This window comes from Ambystoma mexicanum, chromosome 6p (genome assembly GCF_040938575.1).
Source record: "Ambystoma mexicanum isolate Mex_15411 chromosome 6p, UKY_AmexF1_1, whole genome shotgun sequence".
Lineage (NCBI taxonomy): Eukaryota > Metazoa > Chordata > Amphibia > Caudata > Ambystomatidae > Ambystoma > Ambystoma mexicanum.
In genome coordinates this window covers 1,114,668,956-1,114,684,859 of record NC_090935.1, presented here as the reverse complement: position 1 = coordinate 1,114,684,859, position 15,904 = coordinate 1,114,668,956, and the positions used below count along the sequence as shown (strand labels likewise).

General features: G+C 48.3%; 1 protein-coding gene across 3 annotated transcripts in view; it reads right to left on the bottom strand.

Annotated features, from left to right (window-relative positions):
• Positions 1–15,904, bottom strand: part of TUT7 (terminal uridylyl transferase 7) — a 2,420,963-nt gene that overhangs the window by 1,626,644 nt on the left and 778,415 nt on the right. For all 3 annotated transcript variants that reach the window (XM_069625717.1, XM_069625718.1, XM_069625719.1), the window contains one exon: positions 940–1,009. In XM_069625717.1, the coding sequence (XP_069481818.1) occupies positions 940–1,009 (70 nt within the window). The remainder of the gene's footprint in view (positions 1–939; positions 1,010–15,904) is intronic.

Genomic DNA, 15,904 nt, shown 5'->3' with positions numbered 1-15,904 from the left:
CAGGACATTTCTTAGTATTTACAAGTCCTTGGTGGGACTGGATTTAGCAACAAAGTTGAAAATAAACAAAGCTTCAAAAAAGTAGTGCTTTGATATGAATTTGTGACCACCACCTATAGTGACAAGTGATAGTACAGGTACTCAATACCGAACAACCAAACTGCGGACAAATAAATGGTAAAACAATTGGTTGTGTGTAGCCAGGCTGGAGGGTGACCTAGCTACCTCACCCTCCAGCCTGGCTGCAGTTGTTGACAGAGTTGCTGAAAAGAAGCCTCTTTGGTAATATTAAGCAAAAAAACTCCTTTTAGCTGCTTCTGGGGAATCAGGTTTCACTGCGTCTGTCAGTTTCATGCAGGATTTGAGATGAGTCGCTTGATAAAGGAGGAATCAACGCCCGGGCAGAATTTAGAACATCTCACCTGCAACATCCCAAGACTTATTCCCTATGCTTGAAGAAAACCCTGTGAAGCATGAATCTTGCACTTAACCTTGGGCTGCAGGTGTCACAGTGGACTCAGGATTGCAATTCAACAGCTGATAAAGGAAGCAGATAATTGTCTAAGAGCAAGAGTGATGATGCAGTTCTGGAGGCTACATATATGTTTTACCCAAGACTCCTGGCTGGATGACATGAATGGGCACATTTTTATACTTATTTCTGTTCTGGATCCTGCAATAAAGTATTAAATGGTGCAATCATGCGAACATCTGAAACATTCATATTGTAAAAGAGAAAAAAAGGAAACAAAAAAATGTAATTGCAAGAATTTTGCACCAGAAAAGTTCAATTAAGCCAGAATGAGCGGTCACATTTCCAAACACTGTGTGACATTTCTCCGATATGTTGGAACCTTTTACTGTTCTGCAATTGCTTTACAATGCAACACTTCAGTTCAAAAAGTAAAGGATGAAAAACTGGCATGGCAATGGACATACCTTTCCTTTTCCCTGCACACCACAACAGGCACCCGGGCATGGAAATCTGTGTCAACGTCAATGAAAGATTCTGGAAAAAATATGAAGCAAAAACATTACATATAAAACACCCCATACCAATGCAATTTGTATAAAGAGAGTTGAACATGTATGAAAAATATTTGGAGCATACATTTGCTACAGTTCTTTGCTTCATTTACATCACAATTATCTATTACTCTAACATCTACAATTACAATCATAGTTTTCAGGACATTAGCCATTTCATACTTGCGATTTATTTGCCGAGCAATTTTCTTTTTTATATTCAAAAAACCTTTAACGTACTGTGAGAAGAACAAGTTACTTTCTTACCTGGTAACGTTCTTTCGATGGGATGTTCCGATGACGTATTCCACATCCATGACAGGTAATCACCACAGCTGTGCTCCTTTGGAAAAAATGTCGGCGTCTGCGTTGATATGCCACGGTATGTTATAAGTAGGACACACAACGCCCGTAGCCTCTGTTGTAGTTTTTTCCCAGAACGTGTGGCACCAATCTTCTGCCAGGATGACTACAGAAAGCCTTGCGGAAACGAAAGCTGCAATCGCATAAGAAATTCTTTAGAGGGGCAGGTAGGGAGGGAGCGATGTGGAATATGTCGTCGGAACATCCCAACGAAAAAGAACGTTACCAGGTAAGAAAGTAACTGGTTCTTTGAAGGGATTGGTTCCTCTGACGTATTCCACATTTATGACAGACTCCCACAGCAGTACCAACGTATGGAGGTGGGAAAAGAATTTATAATTTTAAAATGCCCAATCAAATTGAGGAATAAAGGACTGCCTTACCAAAGGCCAAATCCTTCCCATGGACAGTATCCAGGGAGTAGTGTTTGACAAAAGTATGGACAGAGACCCATGTGGCTGCTTCACAAATGTTACGAATGGGAACACCCCTCTGCAGAGCAGTGGAGGTAGCCACACCCCTAGTAGAATGAGCCCTCAAGCCTACCGGAGGGTCCTTACCCGCCAGACGGTAGCATTCCGAGATGGTCAAGATAATCCATCTGGACAAGGTCTGCTAAGTAACAGCTTGACCCAAACGCCTTCCAGCATATCCCACAAAGAGTTGATCGTCCACTCTGACCCGGGACATGCGTGAGATGTAGAAGCTTAACGCTCTCCTAGGATCCAACCTATGGAGCCTCTCCTCTCACCTATGGAGCCTCTCCTCTTCCTTACCAGGATGCGGGGAAGGATAGAACGCCGGAAGAATGACCTTTTGGCTTAAAATGAAATTCGGTCACAACCTTCGGAAGAAAAGCAAGAAGGACGAACCCTAAGGACAACCTATTCTTATGGAACACCGTGAAGGGCAGATAGTACCTGAAACTCACTCTGCGAGCGGAAGCAACCGTAACTAAAAATACAGTTTTAAAGGTCAACAGCCTCAAAGGGCAAGAATGTAAAGGCTCAAACGGAGCTCGCATGAGGAATTTTAGAACCAGGTTCAAATCCCAACCGGACACCTGGAATGGTGACGGTGGGAACACATTAGTGAGCCCTTTCAAAAACTGAGAAATCAAAGGAATCTTAAAATAAGAACACTCCTCAGCCGAGTGCTTAAATATGGACAGCGCCGCCAGGTAACCTTTAATGGTACCCACTTGCAGGACCTTGTGGGCTAATGAAAGCAAAAAAGACAGTACCACAGGAATGGCACATGAAAAAGGATCCACATTCTTAACCCTGCACTAGTCGCAGAACTTTCTCCAACGGCAACGGTACAAGGACTTTGTTGCGGGCCTTCTGGCCGAAAGCAACACCTCCATCACGTCTTCAGGGAGGACCCAATCCTTATACCTCAACCTTTCAGAAGCCAAGCATGAAGGTTGTGGGATTTGACCTCTGGATGGACAACCTGACCCCCCTCCTGTGAGAGCAGATCGTCTGGGTAGGGAAGACGGCGTGGAGGGCAGATGTACATGTCGAGAAGGTCCGGGTACCACGTTCTCCTGGCCCATGCCGGAGCCATGAGCATCATTCGGGAACCGAACCTCCGTAACCTCTGCAGCACTTGCAGACTGACGGGGACTGGAGGAAACGCGTACAGTAGCGGGAAGGACCACTCCACTACGAACGCATCCCCGAAGGCTCCTCTTGGAGGAAATTCCCGCGAGCAGAACCTTTCGCACTTCCGGATGACACTGGTGGCGAAGAAATCCACTTGTGGGGTCCCCCAAAGGACGAAGATCTCCAGAAGAATCTCCTGAGCCAGCTCCCACTCGTTAGAGACCGTGCTCTGCCTGCTCAGAGCGTCCGCCGCCACGTTTTCGTCCCCGGCCAGATAAACTGCTGAGATCGAAATTTCCTGCTGGATGGCCCAGAACCAGAGCTGCATCGCCTCTCTGCACAGAGGGAGAGCCTGCCCCCTCCCTTTTTGTTGAGGTAGTGCATGGCGACTGTACTGTCCGTCAGAATCAGAACATTCTTTCCCCGCACAGACGGCAGAAAAGCCTTCAGGGCTAGCCTGATGGCCCTCAGCTCCAACAGATTGATATGGAGTCTGGACTCCGACAGAGACCAACGACCGCTGACCATCAACTCGTTGGCATGAGCTCCCCATCCCGTGAGGGACACGTCCATCATGATCGTTACCTCGGGCCAGGGTAGCCAACATGGAGCCCCCTTCATCAGATTGCCTTCGACGGCCCACCACAGAAGATCCTGGGCGACCGAGGGCGGCACCTGAAAGGGGTCCAACATCCTTTCGGAGGACTGAGACCACTGCAGCTTGAGAGCCCATTGCAGAGATCTCATCCGCAACCTGGCCTCTGGCACCAGAAAGAATGCAGGATGCCATGAGGCCGAGCAACCGCAAGAACTCGAACGCCGGGAGACTGTGGGCATGTTGAAACTTGTGCACCATCTGCAGAATGTGATGAGCCCTCGCCTGGGGAGGCGAACACTGCCCCAGGGATGTGTCGAGCACTGCTCTGATGTACTGGAGCCGCTGGGTAGGTGTCAAGTGGGACTTCTTTAAGTTGAGGGAGAAGCCCAGCCTGTGAAGGGAGTGGCAGGTGACTGACAGATGACCCTGGACTTTCTCGGGAAAGCGCGCCCTGATCAACCAGATACGCTGCCACCACCACCATGAACTTGGTGAAGACCCTTTGGGCGGAGGTCAATCCGAACGGCAGGACCCGAAACGGAAAATGCGAGTCGCCATCCACGAACCTCAGATACTTCTTGTGCTTGGGATGAATCGGCACATGAAAGTAAGCGTCCTTGAGGTCGAGAGACACCAACCAGTCCTGAAGTTGAAGGGCCTGGAGGACTTTAGAAGAAGTAACCATCTTGAACTTGTACTTCCTGAGGAGCTTGTTCAATCCCCTGTCCTTTTTCGGGATCAAAAAATATGGGGAACAACATCCCTTGTTCCTCTCCGCTACAGGCACCAGTTCAATGGCACCTTTCTCCATCAGGGATTTGATTTCCTGCTCAAGGAGCGGATCCGGACTCTTCAAAGAGATTTTCCCTGGTGGATTGTTGTGAGGCCTCTGCCGGAAAGGAAGACAGTAGCCGTGGGATATGATCTCCAGAACCCACACATCTGAAGTAATGGCACACCATTCTACAACATGTTGTGCCAGCCTTCCTCCAACCGGCGAACCATGGGACATGGCCTCATGACTGAGCTGAAGCGGCTGCGGCAGTGCCTGAGGGTAAAGAGGCAACTGCCCGAGCGGCCTTGGCACCTCAAGTACCTTGTTTTCCACCTCTGGTACTCCTACGGTGGCCCCTTTGACTTGCGTCTCCCCTCGATCTACCAAAGGAAGAGTAGTATCGAAAGGAACCTCCCCCCAATTGCTGTCCCCTAGGACGAAAAGGCGGAGGATGGTGAACTGCAGCACTGAACGACTTTGCTGCAGCTTTGGAGGTCTGCAACCTCTCAAGGCTCTCGTCAGCCTTGCTGCCAAAAAGATGTACACCATCAAAGGGCATGTTGAGAATCCGGGCTTGTAGGTCAGGAGCAAACCCCGACTTCTGCAACCACGCAAATCTGCGCATCACGGTGCTCACCGCCATGGACCGGCTGACACCGTCTGCCATGTCCAGACCCGACTGAACGGATTCACACATGGCATCCTTGCCATCCTGAACGAGGGCAAGAAAACCATCCCGTTCCTCCCCTTCGGCAATATGTTCAGCTGCAAAAGACCCACAATTCCACAGAGTATGAGTGAAACATGCTAAGGCACACATGGAGTTGGCTGCCTGTAAAGCCATACCCCCTGATGAAAACATTTTCTTCGCCCAGCCATCAAAACGTTTGTCGTCCCTATCTGAAGGGATGGTAGGGTACGACACCTGCAGTGCTGAGGCCATAGCCGCCTGCACCACCAAACTCAGCGGAGAGGGGTGCGTAGTCAATTAACAGGGGTCGCTACTGGCTGGACGGTATTTTTTCAGCAATGACTTGCTCACTGCCGGGAGACACTCCGGAGCAGTCCAAGCCGCCGCCACCCTTCTCTGTAAAGCCATATGAAATGGCAGCACTGGGTCAGTGGGTGGACATTGGTCAAGGCGGTTGAGTTTGGTAGGCCCGAGTACGGCATGCACGCCATGTCTTCATACCGGCGTCTCATGTCGAGGGTGACCGAGTACTTGGGGTGGTCTGCGCCACCAGTGGATTTTGACCTGCAGAAAATCCACTGGTGGCGCAGACCAACCCAAGTACTCCGTCACCCTCGACATGAGACGCCAGTATGAAGACTCAGCGTGTGTGCCAGGCTCAGGCCTACTGAACTCAACCTCCGGAGAGGTGTCCAGACCACTGGCGTCGTGCAAAGACTGACGCAGGTCTTCCAACTGGCTATGACCAGACAAGAGTTTGTCAGGAATCTCTTCGGGAACCATACCTTCATCAGACCCTTCATCCACCTCAGAGATGTAATCCAGAGGCTGGAATAAATCCCTGGATGAGGGCACAGAAAAAGGTTCAAAGACGGGCCTTACAGACTTCTTCAGGGCCTTCCTCGGAGTATCCACCGATGCACGGGGTACCTCTGGTAAAGCCTCCACAAAAAGCGTCGACGGAATCGGCGTCGAGCGTGGCGCCGATTGCTTCGACACAGGCCTCGAGGGCGGTGCCCCGAGCGTGTCCTGCGACAGCCTTGGCGCCGATGACTTCCTTGGAGGCAGAGCCTCGAGAGAGTCACTCGACAGACATGGTGCCAATGGCGTCGACGTCTTCTTAGAAGACCTCACAGGCTCCGACAGTCTCGAGGGCGTTGAGGACCTGGACCTGGAGTGTGCATGGCTAGAGCGATCCACCTTGTGCGCCCGGGACCTTGAAGGTTGCCAGTGATCGCGCCGACCGCCCGAGCCCGAAGGCGTGCGAATGGTCGCCCTAGCACTTTCCTTGCCGGCTTCTATCCAAGGTGCAGACGGAACGGAGCCCTGCGACTCGAAAATCGCCATCATTTCCTTACGAAATGCGTCCTATTCCGCAGGAGAGGAATGCTTGGTAGGACAAGCTACCCGCCATCTGACAGAGTCCTCGGACAAGGACAGGGAAGGTGCCCGGTGACGCGCTTCCGCGAGTGCCTAGAAGAGGCAGAGGAATGGCGGGAACTTACGCCGATGACGCGGAGAGTCGCCCCTCGAATAGTCGGACGAAAGCCCAGTGGATTTTCGACTTTCGGGGCTTGGTAACCCTACCTGCCGACAGCTTCTACTTTCACTTCCGCAAGGCCTTCGACGTCAAAGACTGGCATTCGTCACAGTCATCGATGGCATGATCCTCGCCAAGGCACCAGAGGCAGACGTCGTGCGGTTACATAAGTGACATCTTGGTACCGCAGTCCTGACAATTCTTGAATCTAGACCGCAGGGTAGAAGATGAAGACATGATAACTTCACAAACCAAGTTCGAAGAACCGATAGAATCAGAAGAACTGAGGCACACCGAAATCTCCGAAGCGAACACGTTCGCGGAAAAAACAGAACTGAGGCTACAGGCGTCGTGCGTCCTACTTATAACATCCGATGACGTCAGCTCGACGGAGGCCCTCGAGGACAGCGTATCGACGTCATCGACGCAGGAGCGAAAAATTTCCCAAAGCAGCACAGCTGTGACGATTACCTGTCATAGATGTGGAATACGTCAGAGGAACCAATCCCTTCAAAAGGCAGTTACAAAAAATACATGTTTTGCATTATAACATAATCACATGACCCCTAACACATTGCAATGTAGTAAACAGACGAGGAGTAGCAACAGACCATTTTCCTGTGTACCAGAGAAAGTCCAAAACAGCCCCGCTAACAGACACATTGGTCGAGCCCTTTGGGCGAGACCCCTCCGCCCCCACCGGGAGTTACATTGTGCTGTCAAACACCTCATACCAATACAAACTGTCTCATTTGTGGGGGTTTGCCCACAATTGCTGGACAGTTTTCTGCAAAGTCAATAAAGGGTCTCCATATAGACAGGTATTTATTGTGCCTCCCCTCCCGAATCGCAGTAATGTTATCTGCCACCAAAATGTCCCATATTTTGACCCACCACATCTGGAGCAGCAGGGCCCTCCTAATTTTTCCAGTTGCGTGCAATAATCAGTTTGGCCCCCAGGGGAAGGTGCCCGATCAGCGCCGCCATTGGACCCGACAAGGGAAAAAGCCCTTCAGTCATGTCCCCTAGCAGTACTACTTGGGGGTTCATAAGGAGAATCAACCCCGCAATCTCCTTAATCTTAGAGGACACCTTCCAAAAAAGCTCAACCTTTGCACATGTCCACACCATATGGAAGAGAGAACCCACTGTGTTGCAGGCCCGCCAGTACCTCGATGGGAGTTCTGTGGAAATATGGTGCAGCCTTTCTGGCGTGAGGTACCACTGGAAGCAGAACTTATATTCGCATTCCTTGTCCATGTAATGCGTGTGCGAAAATGAGCTAAAAACATGGCGACTGTGCCCAGCCATTTTGGTCATTCACTTCCAAACCACAATGAAAGTTTACGTTTATGTGGGCTCAATTGGCAGGCATGAATTCTGCCACGGCTGCAAAATTCTATTTTGAAGCAGATGAGCTCACTGTGAAGGATAGCTGGTGTATTGTTTGAACATGGACCAGCCAAGAAGGTCAGAGTTGTTCAGGTGCAGTGATAAGCGGTGCTGGGAACGAGCGTGTGGGAGACAAATTGGGTTTTTCCACAAACTGGATTTTTCCGCTCTGTGCTTCTCCATGCTAACCGTCTGTCCTTCGGCCGGGGGACGGTTGGCAACCTGAGGTGGCCAGGGATTTTTTTCCCCCATAAGAGAAGAGGTATCCTGATGGTAGAGAGAATTGGAACCCTGGATGAGGAAGTCTCGCTGAGAGGGACAACGCTCTGCTCCAGACCCCGTTCGCATGTGTGATCTCTCTGCATACCTGCCTTGGAAATGGGTACTGTCGTAGTGGCCGAGATGAAGCTTTCTCCTTCAACTGCACCAACGGTGATGTAGTTTTTGTTTGTAGCTATCCTTGTGTGTGTCTATGCACAACCACTTACATTTACTCCAAGAGTCATTTGGATGCTTATATTTTGAACGAAATAAAAGGGCCTGTACAGAGCAGATTATATTGCAATTATTGGTCTAAGTGTGTGTTATTGCCTCCCTGAGTTCAAGAACCTTTGGTCTGTGTAATAAGGTAAGTGCTTCTAGGGTAATTACACGTGACAGAAAAGAAGGAGAACAGTCCGTAACACAAAAAGATGATTCATGCATTCTCGCCCAAATCCGTAGCCATGCTTTGTCCTCTATTGGGATCCTCCTCCCACCGACTCATGTACAGCAGCCTTATCACTGGTTCCCCTGTATCTAATAGTCTGTAGATCTGGGACACTCTGCCCAAGGAAGCCCCTCCCTGAATGAACAAGTCAAGGGCATTTAGCGGTCAAGTAGCCCTATGTTTCGTGGGGGGAATGCGAAGCCCAGTGTCTCAACTATGTGTATCAGAAACGTTGACTCTCGGGCAAGGTAAAGGTGTCTTTATACTCTTGGAAGGTGAGAGGGTGCCCTATCCCGTATAACTGCTGTAGTGTTACCAACCCGCTTGTAACCCACTCACCGAAACTGCTGACATCACACCCTGGGCGAAACTCTGGGCTCTTTCAGACCGGTGTGAGTGGACCGCGTCATCGTGTCACGCCCCACCTACGCAGAGCTCTACCCATATAGTAGAGTTTGCGCCTAGTGGCCGACAAGCGCAAGAAGCTGTGTGCAGAGTCCAGGGTGCCCTGGGGTACATATGCGAGGTGAGCTAGCCCCACAGCTGATTGAGCCTGCTCTATAGCTTTCCAGGTTGGTTGTCTGGGGGTGGGGCTAGCAGGAGGGGGTCCCCCCAAGTCACCATGTGCAGGATCTGTGCCACTAGGTTGTATCTGAACACCTCTGGGACCCCCAGACGCTCCACCACCATCAGCATCAGTAACACCTTTTAAATTCGTGTCCTTTTGTTTCCCCATATATAAGTATGATATGAGAATCTTCCCCTGCAGTGTGCGAAATTCTGCATCCCGGATTCTGACCGGCAATGCCAGACATGTGCACTAAGTGAGGTATTGTCACAACCCCTGCCCTTGGCCTGGATTGCCAGGCCAGGTGGGCTACATCTAGTACCCCCATCAGGGCCTCAAGGGCCTTGACATTTGCCCCCAGACTCACTTGGAATCAGTCCTGGCGCCTTTGGCGCCAGGCTCATGTGTTAAAGCAGTAATCTGGGCCAATAAGGGCATTGTGCACCAACATGGATGCTTCCACATGGCTCAGTTCCTGAACTGAACCATGCGGTCTAGCATTTTGGGTGTGGCAGGCCCAGAGACACCTGGGATACCTGCAGGCTATATAAGCCACGCCCGGACTCTAGTACACGCTTCGCCTTGCTCTGCTAGTGGCAGTGTGACGTTCACCGTGGTCAGCAGCATCTTCATCTGCACGCCGGACCTGATCTCCTGCAAGAATAAAGAGAAGACATTGTTAGTGTTCGCTTACCTCCTGGGAGCAGCTGCTGCACTCCGCTCCAGGATTCCGAACAGTCAACATCTCGGCAGACCTCGTTCCATGGAGAAAATCGTACCTGGAAAAGAAAACAGAAAACAACTTTAATAAGCATTTATTCTGCACATTCAGAAGCTCTCTCTTTCCTGAATAATGCGGAAGGTCTGGCCCAACCCGGAGTGTCAGTAAGTGGTCTGCTCCTCAGTACTTACTTGCCATCTCGTGCACAAAACTTCGCGACATCACGAGGACAACATCTACACCTAAAAATCAAAGGAAGGAGAAAGACAATTACCAAACAAGGAACACACAGTCAAAACAGACTTACCTGAAGAACGGAGTCACAGCAGGTCTGGACCCCGGTGAGTCGCTCCAGTGAAGTAACTAGGCAGCAACAAGCCTAACCCCAACGCCCCCCTGCTCTGAGTGGCAGGACAAAGAGCGCGCCTTATCAAAAAGCAAGGTGAGAAAGACGCCAGGGGGTGTTCGTGGGTCCGTAAGTGACGTAGGCCCCGGGCCACAAGAGACAATCAAGCTAAAGTATTTCAGACCTGGCCTTAAGCCGCACGAGGGTCCGAGGAAGTGGTCCAAGGGTGAAGTAGTGCGGACTGGGTGGCGCCCTCATGGATACCAGGTGAGCGTTACAGGTATGAGATTCATATTTACTGCAGCTATTTTCCCAAACCATGATCTTTCTGGCTTACCCCATCTGGTTAGCTCCTCAGACATCCTTTGGCACAGCGGGGGAGGGGGTGGGGAATTGCAGCGCAACAATTCAGAGACCCTGCTGGGGATACGCACCCCCAAATACGGGATTGACTCCCAGGACCACTGCATCAGTGCCAGGGCTTTAATGGTGGGTCGATCCGGGGCTCCCAATGAGACACCCAGCCTATGCAACTTACCAAAATTATTTTTTAACCCAGACACCCCACTGTAGCTTGTACGCTCCTCCATTATTCGGGCCAGGGAAGTGCATTATTGGAGGGCAAGCAGAATGTTGTCCGCTTATAGAGATACCTTATAGTTAACCCACCCCCACCTCAATCCCCTCAATGTTTGCATTATCACTGATCCAACAGGCCAACAGCTCCATGAACTACACGAATATCAATGGGGACAGAGGGCAGCCCAGCCTAGTACCCCTAGTAACTGTCAACCCATTCAAGGATTGTCCATTAACCTGGAGAGATGTTGACTAGTTCCGATAGATCGCCATGGTCCATTTAATATAGCTGGAGCTAAATCCAAAGCTTTCCAAAACCCCTCTAGGGGTAACACCAGCATAACCTATAGAAGGCCTTGTGTGAGTCTACCATGACAATTCCTATTCCAACCGCCGATCTCTCCCCCACCTCTAGCAAGTTGAGGGCCTGTCTCACATTGTCGTGGGTGCTATGCCCCACAATAAACCCAGTTTGATCCTTGGCTATAATTCTGGGGAGAACCTCCATCATGCGACGGGCTAGGATCCTAGAGAAGAGTTTGAAATCTATATTAGTAAGGGCAAAGGGCTGTTATGAAGCACAGTGTTGGATCCTTCCCAGGTTTGGGAATCAGTACTGTTGTCCAGATACCCATGGTAGGGGCCACCTTACCCAAAGCGCCAAATGAGTTGAAAATATCGGCCAAAACAGAGCCGAGAGGGGACTGCATTTTTTTATAAAATGGGGCTGTGAAGCCACCAGGCCAGGGGACCCTATCCTTAAACGACTTAATGGCCCATTCCACCTCCCCGAGCACAAACAGGGCCTCTAGGGATGCGCGCGCTGTCAGTCAGTTTTGGAATGTTCACCCCTTGCAGAAATTGGGCCTGGGCTATCGGCTGTTCAGCCCTCCCACCCCCCTCTCGGAACACTTCTCCAAAGTGATCTTCAAACAGTCTTAGTTTCTCCGCCTCTCACCGCTGCCTCACTGCCCTCCCATCCCGTAGGGCTAACACAGAGTTCCAGTTCTGGTTTTTCTTAAGTTTAGCCACAAGTATGCAGTTTGCCAGATTCCCATTAGCATAGTAAAATTGTTTGGTTTTCAACATGGTTTGGACAGTTCCGTCTGCTAGGTGCTCCTCCAGTTTCTTGCGTGTGACCCGTAGGGCCCACATATCACGACGCAACCCTGTTCTTTTATGTGTCTGCTCCGCCTGCCCGACCTCCCTTTCGTGACCCAGTCCGGGTTAACGGCTGTGTCTTGGTGTATGCTGCCGCTTTACTAATCAGTATTCCCTGAAACACTGCTTTCATTGCATCCCACACAATACCCAGGGAGCGGCCAGAATCCCTATTTTTCCAAAAGTAGTTGCTGATTTCTTCAACCAGCTTACTGCACATGACTGGGTCACTCAGTATTGGGTCATAAAACCTCCAAGGACATCTCCGTTTCTCCGGCCTACCCACAATGGATAGGGCAATGGTTACCGGTCCATGATGCAACAATGCTCTCATGACAATGTCAACAGCACAGACACATGGGTACAGGGTGATGGAAAGCAACAGAAGATCTAACCTAGGGAAGACGCCCATGCAAATGCCCATGTTGGGGGGAACAGACTTTGTTAGAACTAATTGCCAAATCTTCAACCTCTAAAGCAGCAGGGCCAAATGGCCTAACTTATCAAGTGCTGAAGAAACAGCCCCAATTATGGGCCAAACTACTATCTTGGCTATTTGGAAAGATCCTAGAAAGACAACAATTCCCTTCATCATGGAAATCTGCGGTCATCCTGCTATTCAAGGGGGGGGCGGGGGCCGGCTGCAACCTACAAACTATCGGCCGATCGCCCTCCTTGATATTGAGAGTAAACTTTTCATGAATATCTTATTGGGGGAGTTAGAGGATTGGGTGAAGAAAAAGAAAATCCTCTCAAAACACCAAACAGGCTTTAGAAGAGGGCACTCCACAACACTGATTAAACATTTTGAGTGAGAAAACAAAGGACAAAGGAGAACAACAGTTATATGGGGCCTGGGTCGATTTATCAAAGACCTTTGACCATGTGAACAGAAATCGACTATTGTCAAAACTAAGGAAATGGGGTATAACGGAGGGGCTTCTAGCTATGTTGATGGAACTCCATAGATATACAACCATTAGAGTCCGACTTGATGATGAAGGTCATCTCTCAGAATCGTTCAAGGTAGAAAGAGGAGTACGCCAGGGCTGCCCGTGAGACCCTCTATTCTTTAACTTCTACCTCGCTGATATGGGAGAGTCCCTAGAAGAATCGGCATTGGCCAGCCGTATAATCAACGGATGTAAGATCCACTGGCTTGCCTACGCCAACGACATAGTACTGCTGGATAAAACACCAGTAGGGCTGCAGCATCTTCTGGACAAACTTGATGTCTATGCATCGATGTCTCGCATCCACTTAAGAAGATAAACTATTCAGACTGGAAGCTAGGGGGGGGGGGGGAGAGAGAGCATTTTAAGAGTGGAAGATCTAACCTTCCTGGGTTGTAAGGTGTATGTCACAGGGGAAGGTTGAACAAGACGTGCAAATGAAGATCTCGCAGCTAGTTCCACAGATGAAAAAGATCCTAGCAAAATTCTGCAAATTTTCAATCCTTCCATTAATTACATTTTATACATCTAAAGTGGTCCCAGTGATTCGCTATGGACTAGAAACGAAAACATGTCTGTTGAATGTAGACTGGCAAAAGCTGGAGCGGCTAGTCTGGAAGAAAGTATTTCGTCTCCTGCTGAGCCTGTCCATGTCCATGCTGAGATTCGAACTGGGCTTAAGTTCACTTAAATCCCAGGCAGATTGGAAATGTATCTCCCTCTTACATTCAATCATCACTGCACAGGAGGACACCTTATATTTTGACATTAAGGCCCATCTAGAAGCAAAAAAATCAAAAATACTATCTTACTCTTGAAGAAAGGTCAATAGAGGGTCTGGAAGAGGCAGGAACAGCTCTAGAGACATTGATACATAATCCTCTGAAGGCAAAAAAGAACTTGGATGAAACAGATTGGATAACCACAATCGACAAGATGCGCTCCCAAACTCCCGAAAACCTCTTTTTGAAAGCAGAAAAAAAACAAGGGGTCATAGCCCAATGCCTTTTGAAATTTCCGGAACGGAGGATCAGGATGAACTTTCTTAGAATAAGACTCAACATAGCACATGCAGGGGAGATTCTGTCAGTCAGGGGTAAAGGGGAGAATTCCATTGCCCTACGCAACATCTGCAAAATACCCTCGAACGGAACCCTGAAACATCTACTGATGGAGTGTGAGGGGACCTGGTCTGCAAGACTTTCCTTCTTTGCAAGATTCAGAGTCGGCAGAGGGATCACATTGCTGAATCGTTCTGGAATAGACTAATTTCTGGACACTCAAGTGTTTTGACAACGGCAGTGGTAAAAGTCCTTGGGAAATAGGATATCGTGATGAGCAAGAAGAGGTCAAATGTATCCCCCTGAAAATTCCTTTTCCACGAAAATAACTTTCTCAGTGAAGCTGGAAATGAGATGGAACCTTACCTCCATGTGTTTGTCAGTTAATATGATTTGCATAGGTCCTTTTTTTTCCTTTTTGTCCTTTCTTTCTTGTTTGCTTTCTTTTCGTCTGGTTATTATTTTAATGGAATATTTCACCCTCGATTATACCTTTTTTAGTAAATGTAAATTTTAAAATTCAGATTCTTCTTTTCTCCTGCTTCTCTTAGCTTGATTAGTTATGTTGAGCGGACTAGAGAACCAAGATTGTGTTTTGATAGTTCTTTTAATACTGTGAATGTGAATAGAAGATTTTGTAAAAGGTTTTTGTATAACTAAACACAAATTTAAACATTTTTTAAAACGCACATGCACGTGAGAGTCGAAGGAGTAATCTCTTCCACTCCAATGGAACAACCTCTAGTCATTCACCACTCCCAGCTCACGAAGTAGAGAGCCCAAAGCCACTGCATTCTTGAAGTCTAACCTAGAAGCAAGCAGGGGCTTATCGGTCAGTGGATCTGGCACGAAGTTAAAGTCACCACCTATTAAGACCGGACCTTCTGTGAAGGAGAGTACCTGGGAGAGAAACTGTTCCAGAAATCGTTCCTGCCCAGTGTTAGGTGCACACACACACAAAGAAAAACCGATTAACTCTCCCTCTGTCCACGCTATGTTAACTGGTTAGCCACACACAATGGTCTACCTTTCTCTGCCATGAAATAAAAGTGAGACACTGTATAATATTTCAAAAACATCTACAGTTTATTTTAGCATATAAAAAACTTTTTTTTATTTAATAATTATTTTCAATAACCATCACGTACACTATAATTGTACAATACTCTATACTTAAAACACATACAGATCTCAAATACCAAATTGACAAAAAAATCATAGTAAAATATAGAAAAAACATTAAAATACAATTTTGTGGGGTGGACTGGAACAGAGCACAAATCCTTAATAGGGAAGCACAGAGGCAAAAAACATGATCTCTGTTCATTCAAATTTCAAGGAGACGTCACTCTGTTGTATTGATCTCAATTCTTACAAAAACACTGTCCCAGAAAACACAAATGCAAAGCACAACAAGATTTATTATTGTTTCGGTCTTCTAAGATTGTCAACATGTTTCGGCCTTGATGCTTAATGAGACACCATCCCTGGTGTCCTTTACAGTCGTTATACTGGCCTTCTTCAGGAAGCACAAGTACTTGCATACATCTTCTATGCCCCCATGATGTGGCAATGGTCACGCTAAAATTCATACAAAGACAAGTGTCAAACTATTATAGTTCATGGAGTGATAAGTAATTCTTAAACAAAAAAATCACTAGCATCAGAGGTTAGTCAGAACATTCTACTGTATAATCATAACACATTTAAAGTGATTTCCAAATAGTCAGCCAATAGCTGTACGTTTAACTTTGTCTTTCAGTCTACCCTTCTGATTTGATAGACCCTTATCTAGCACAGTTTTCTAAACAAAC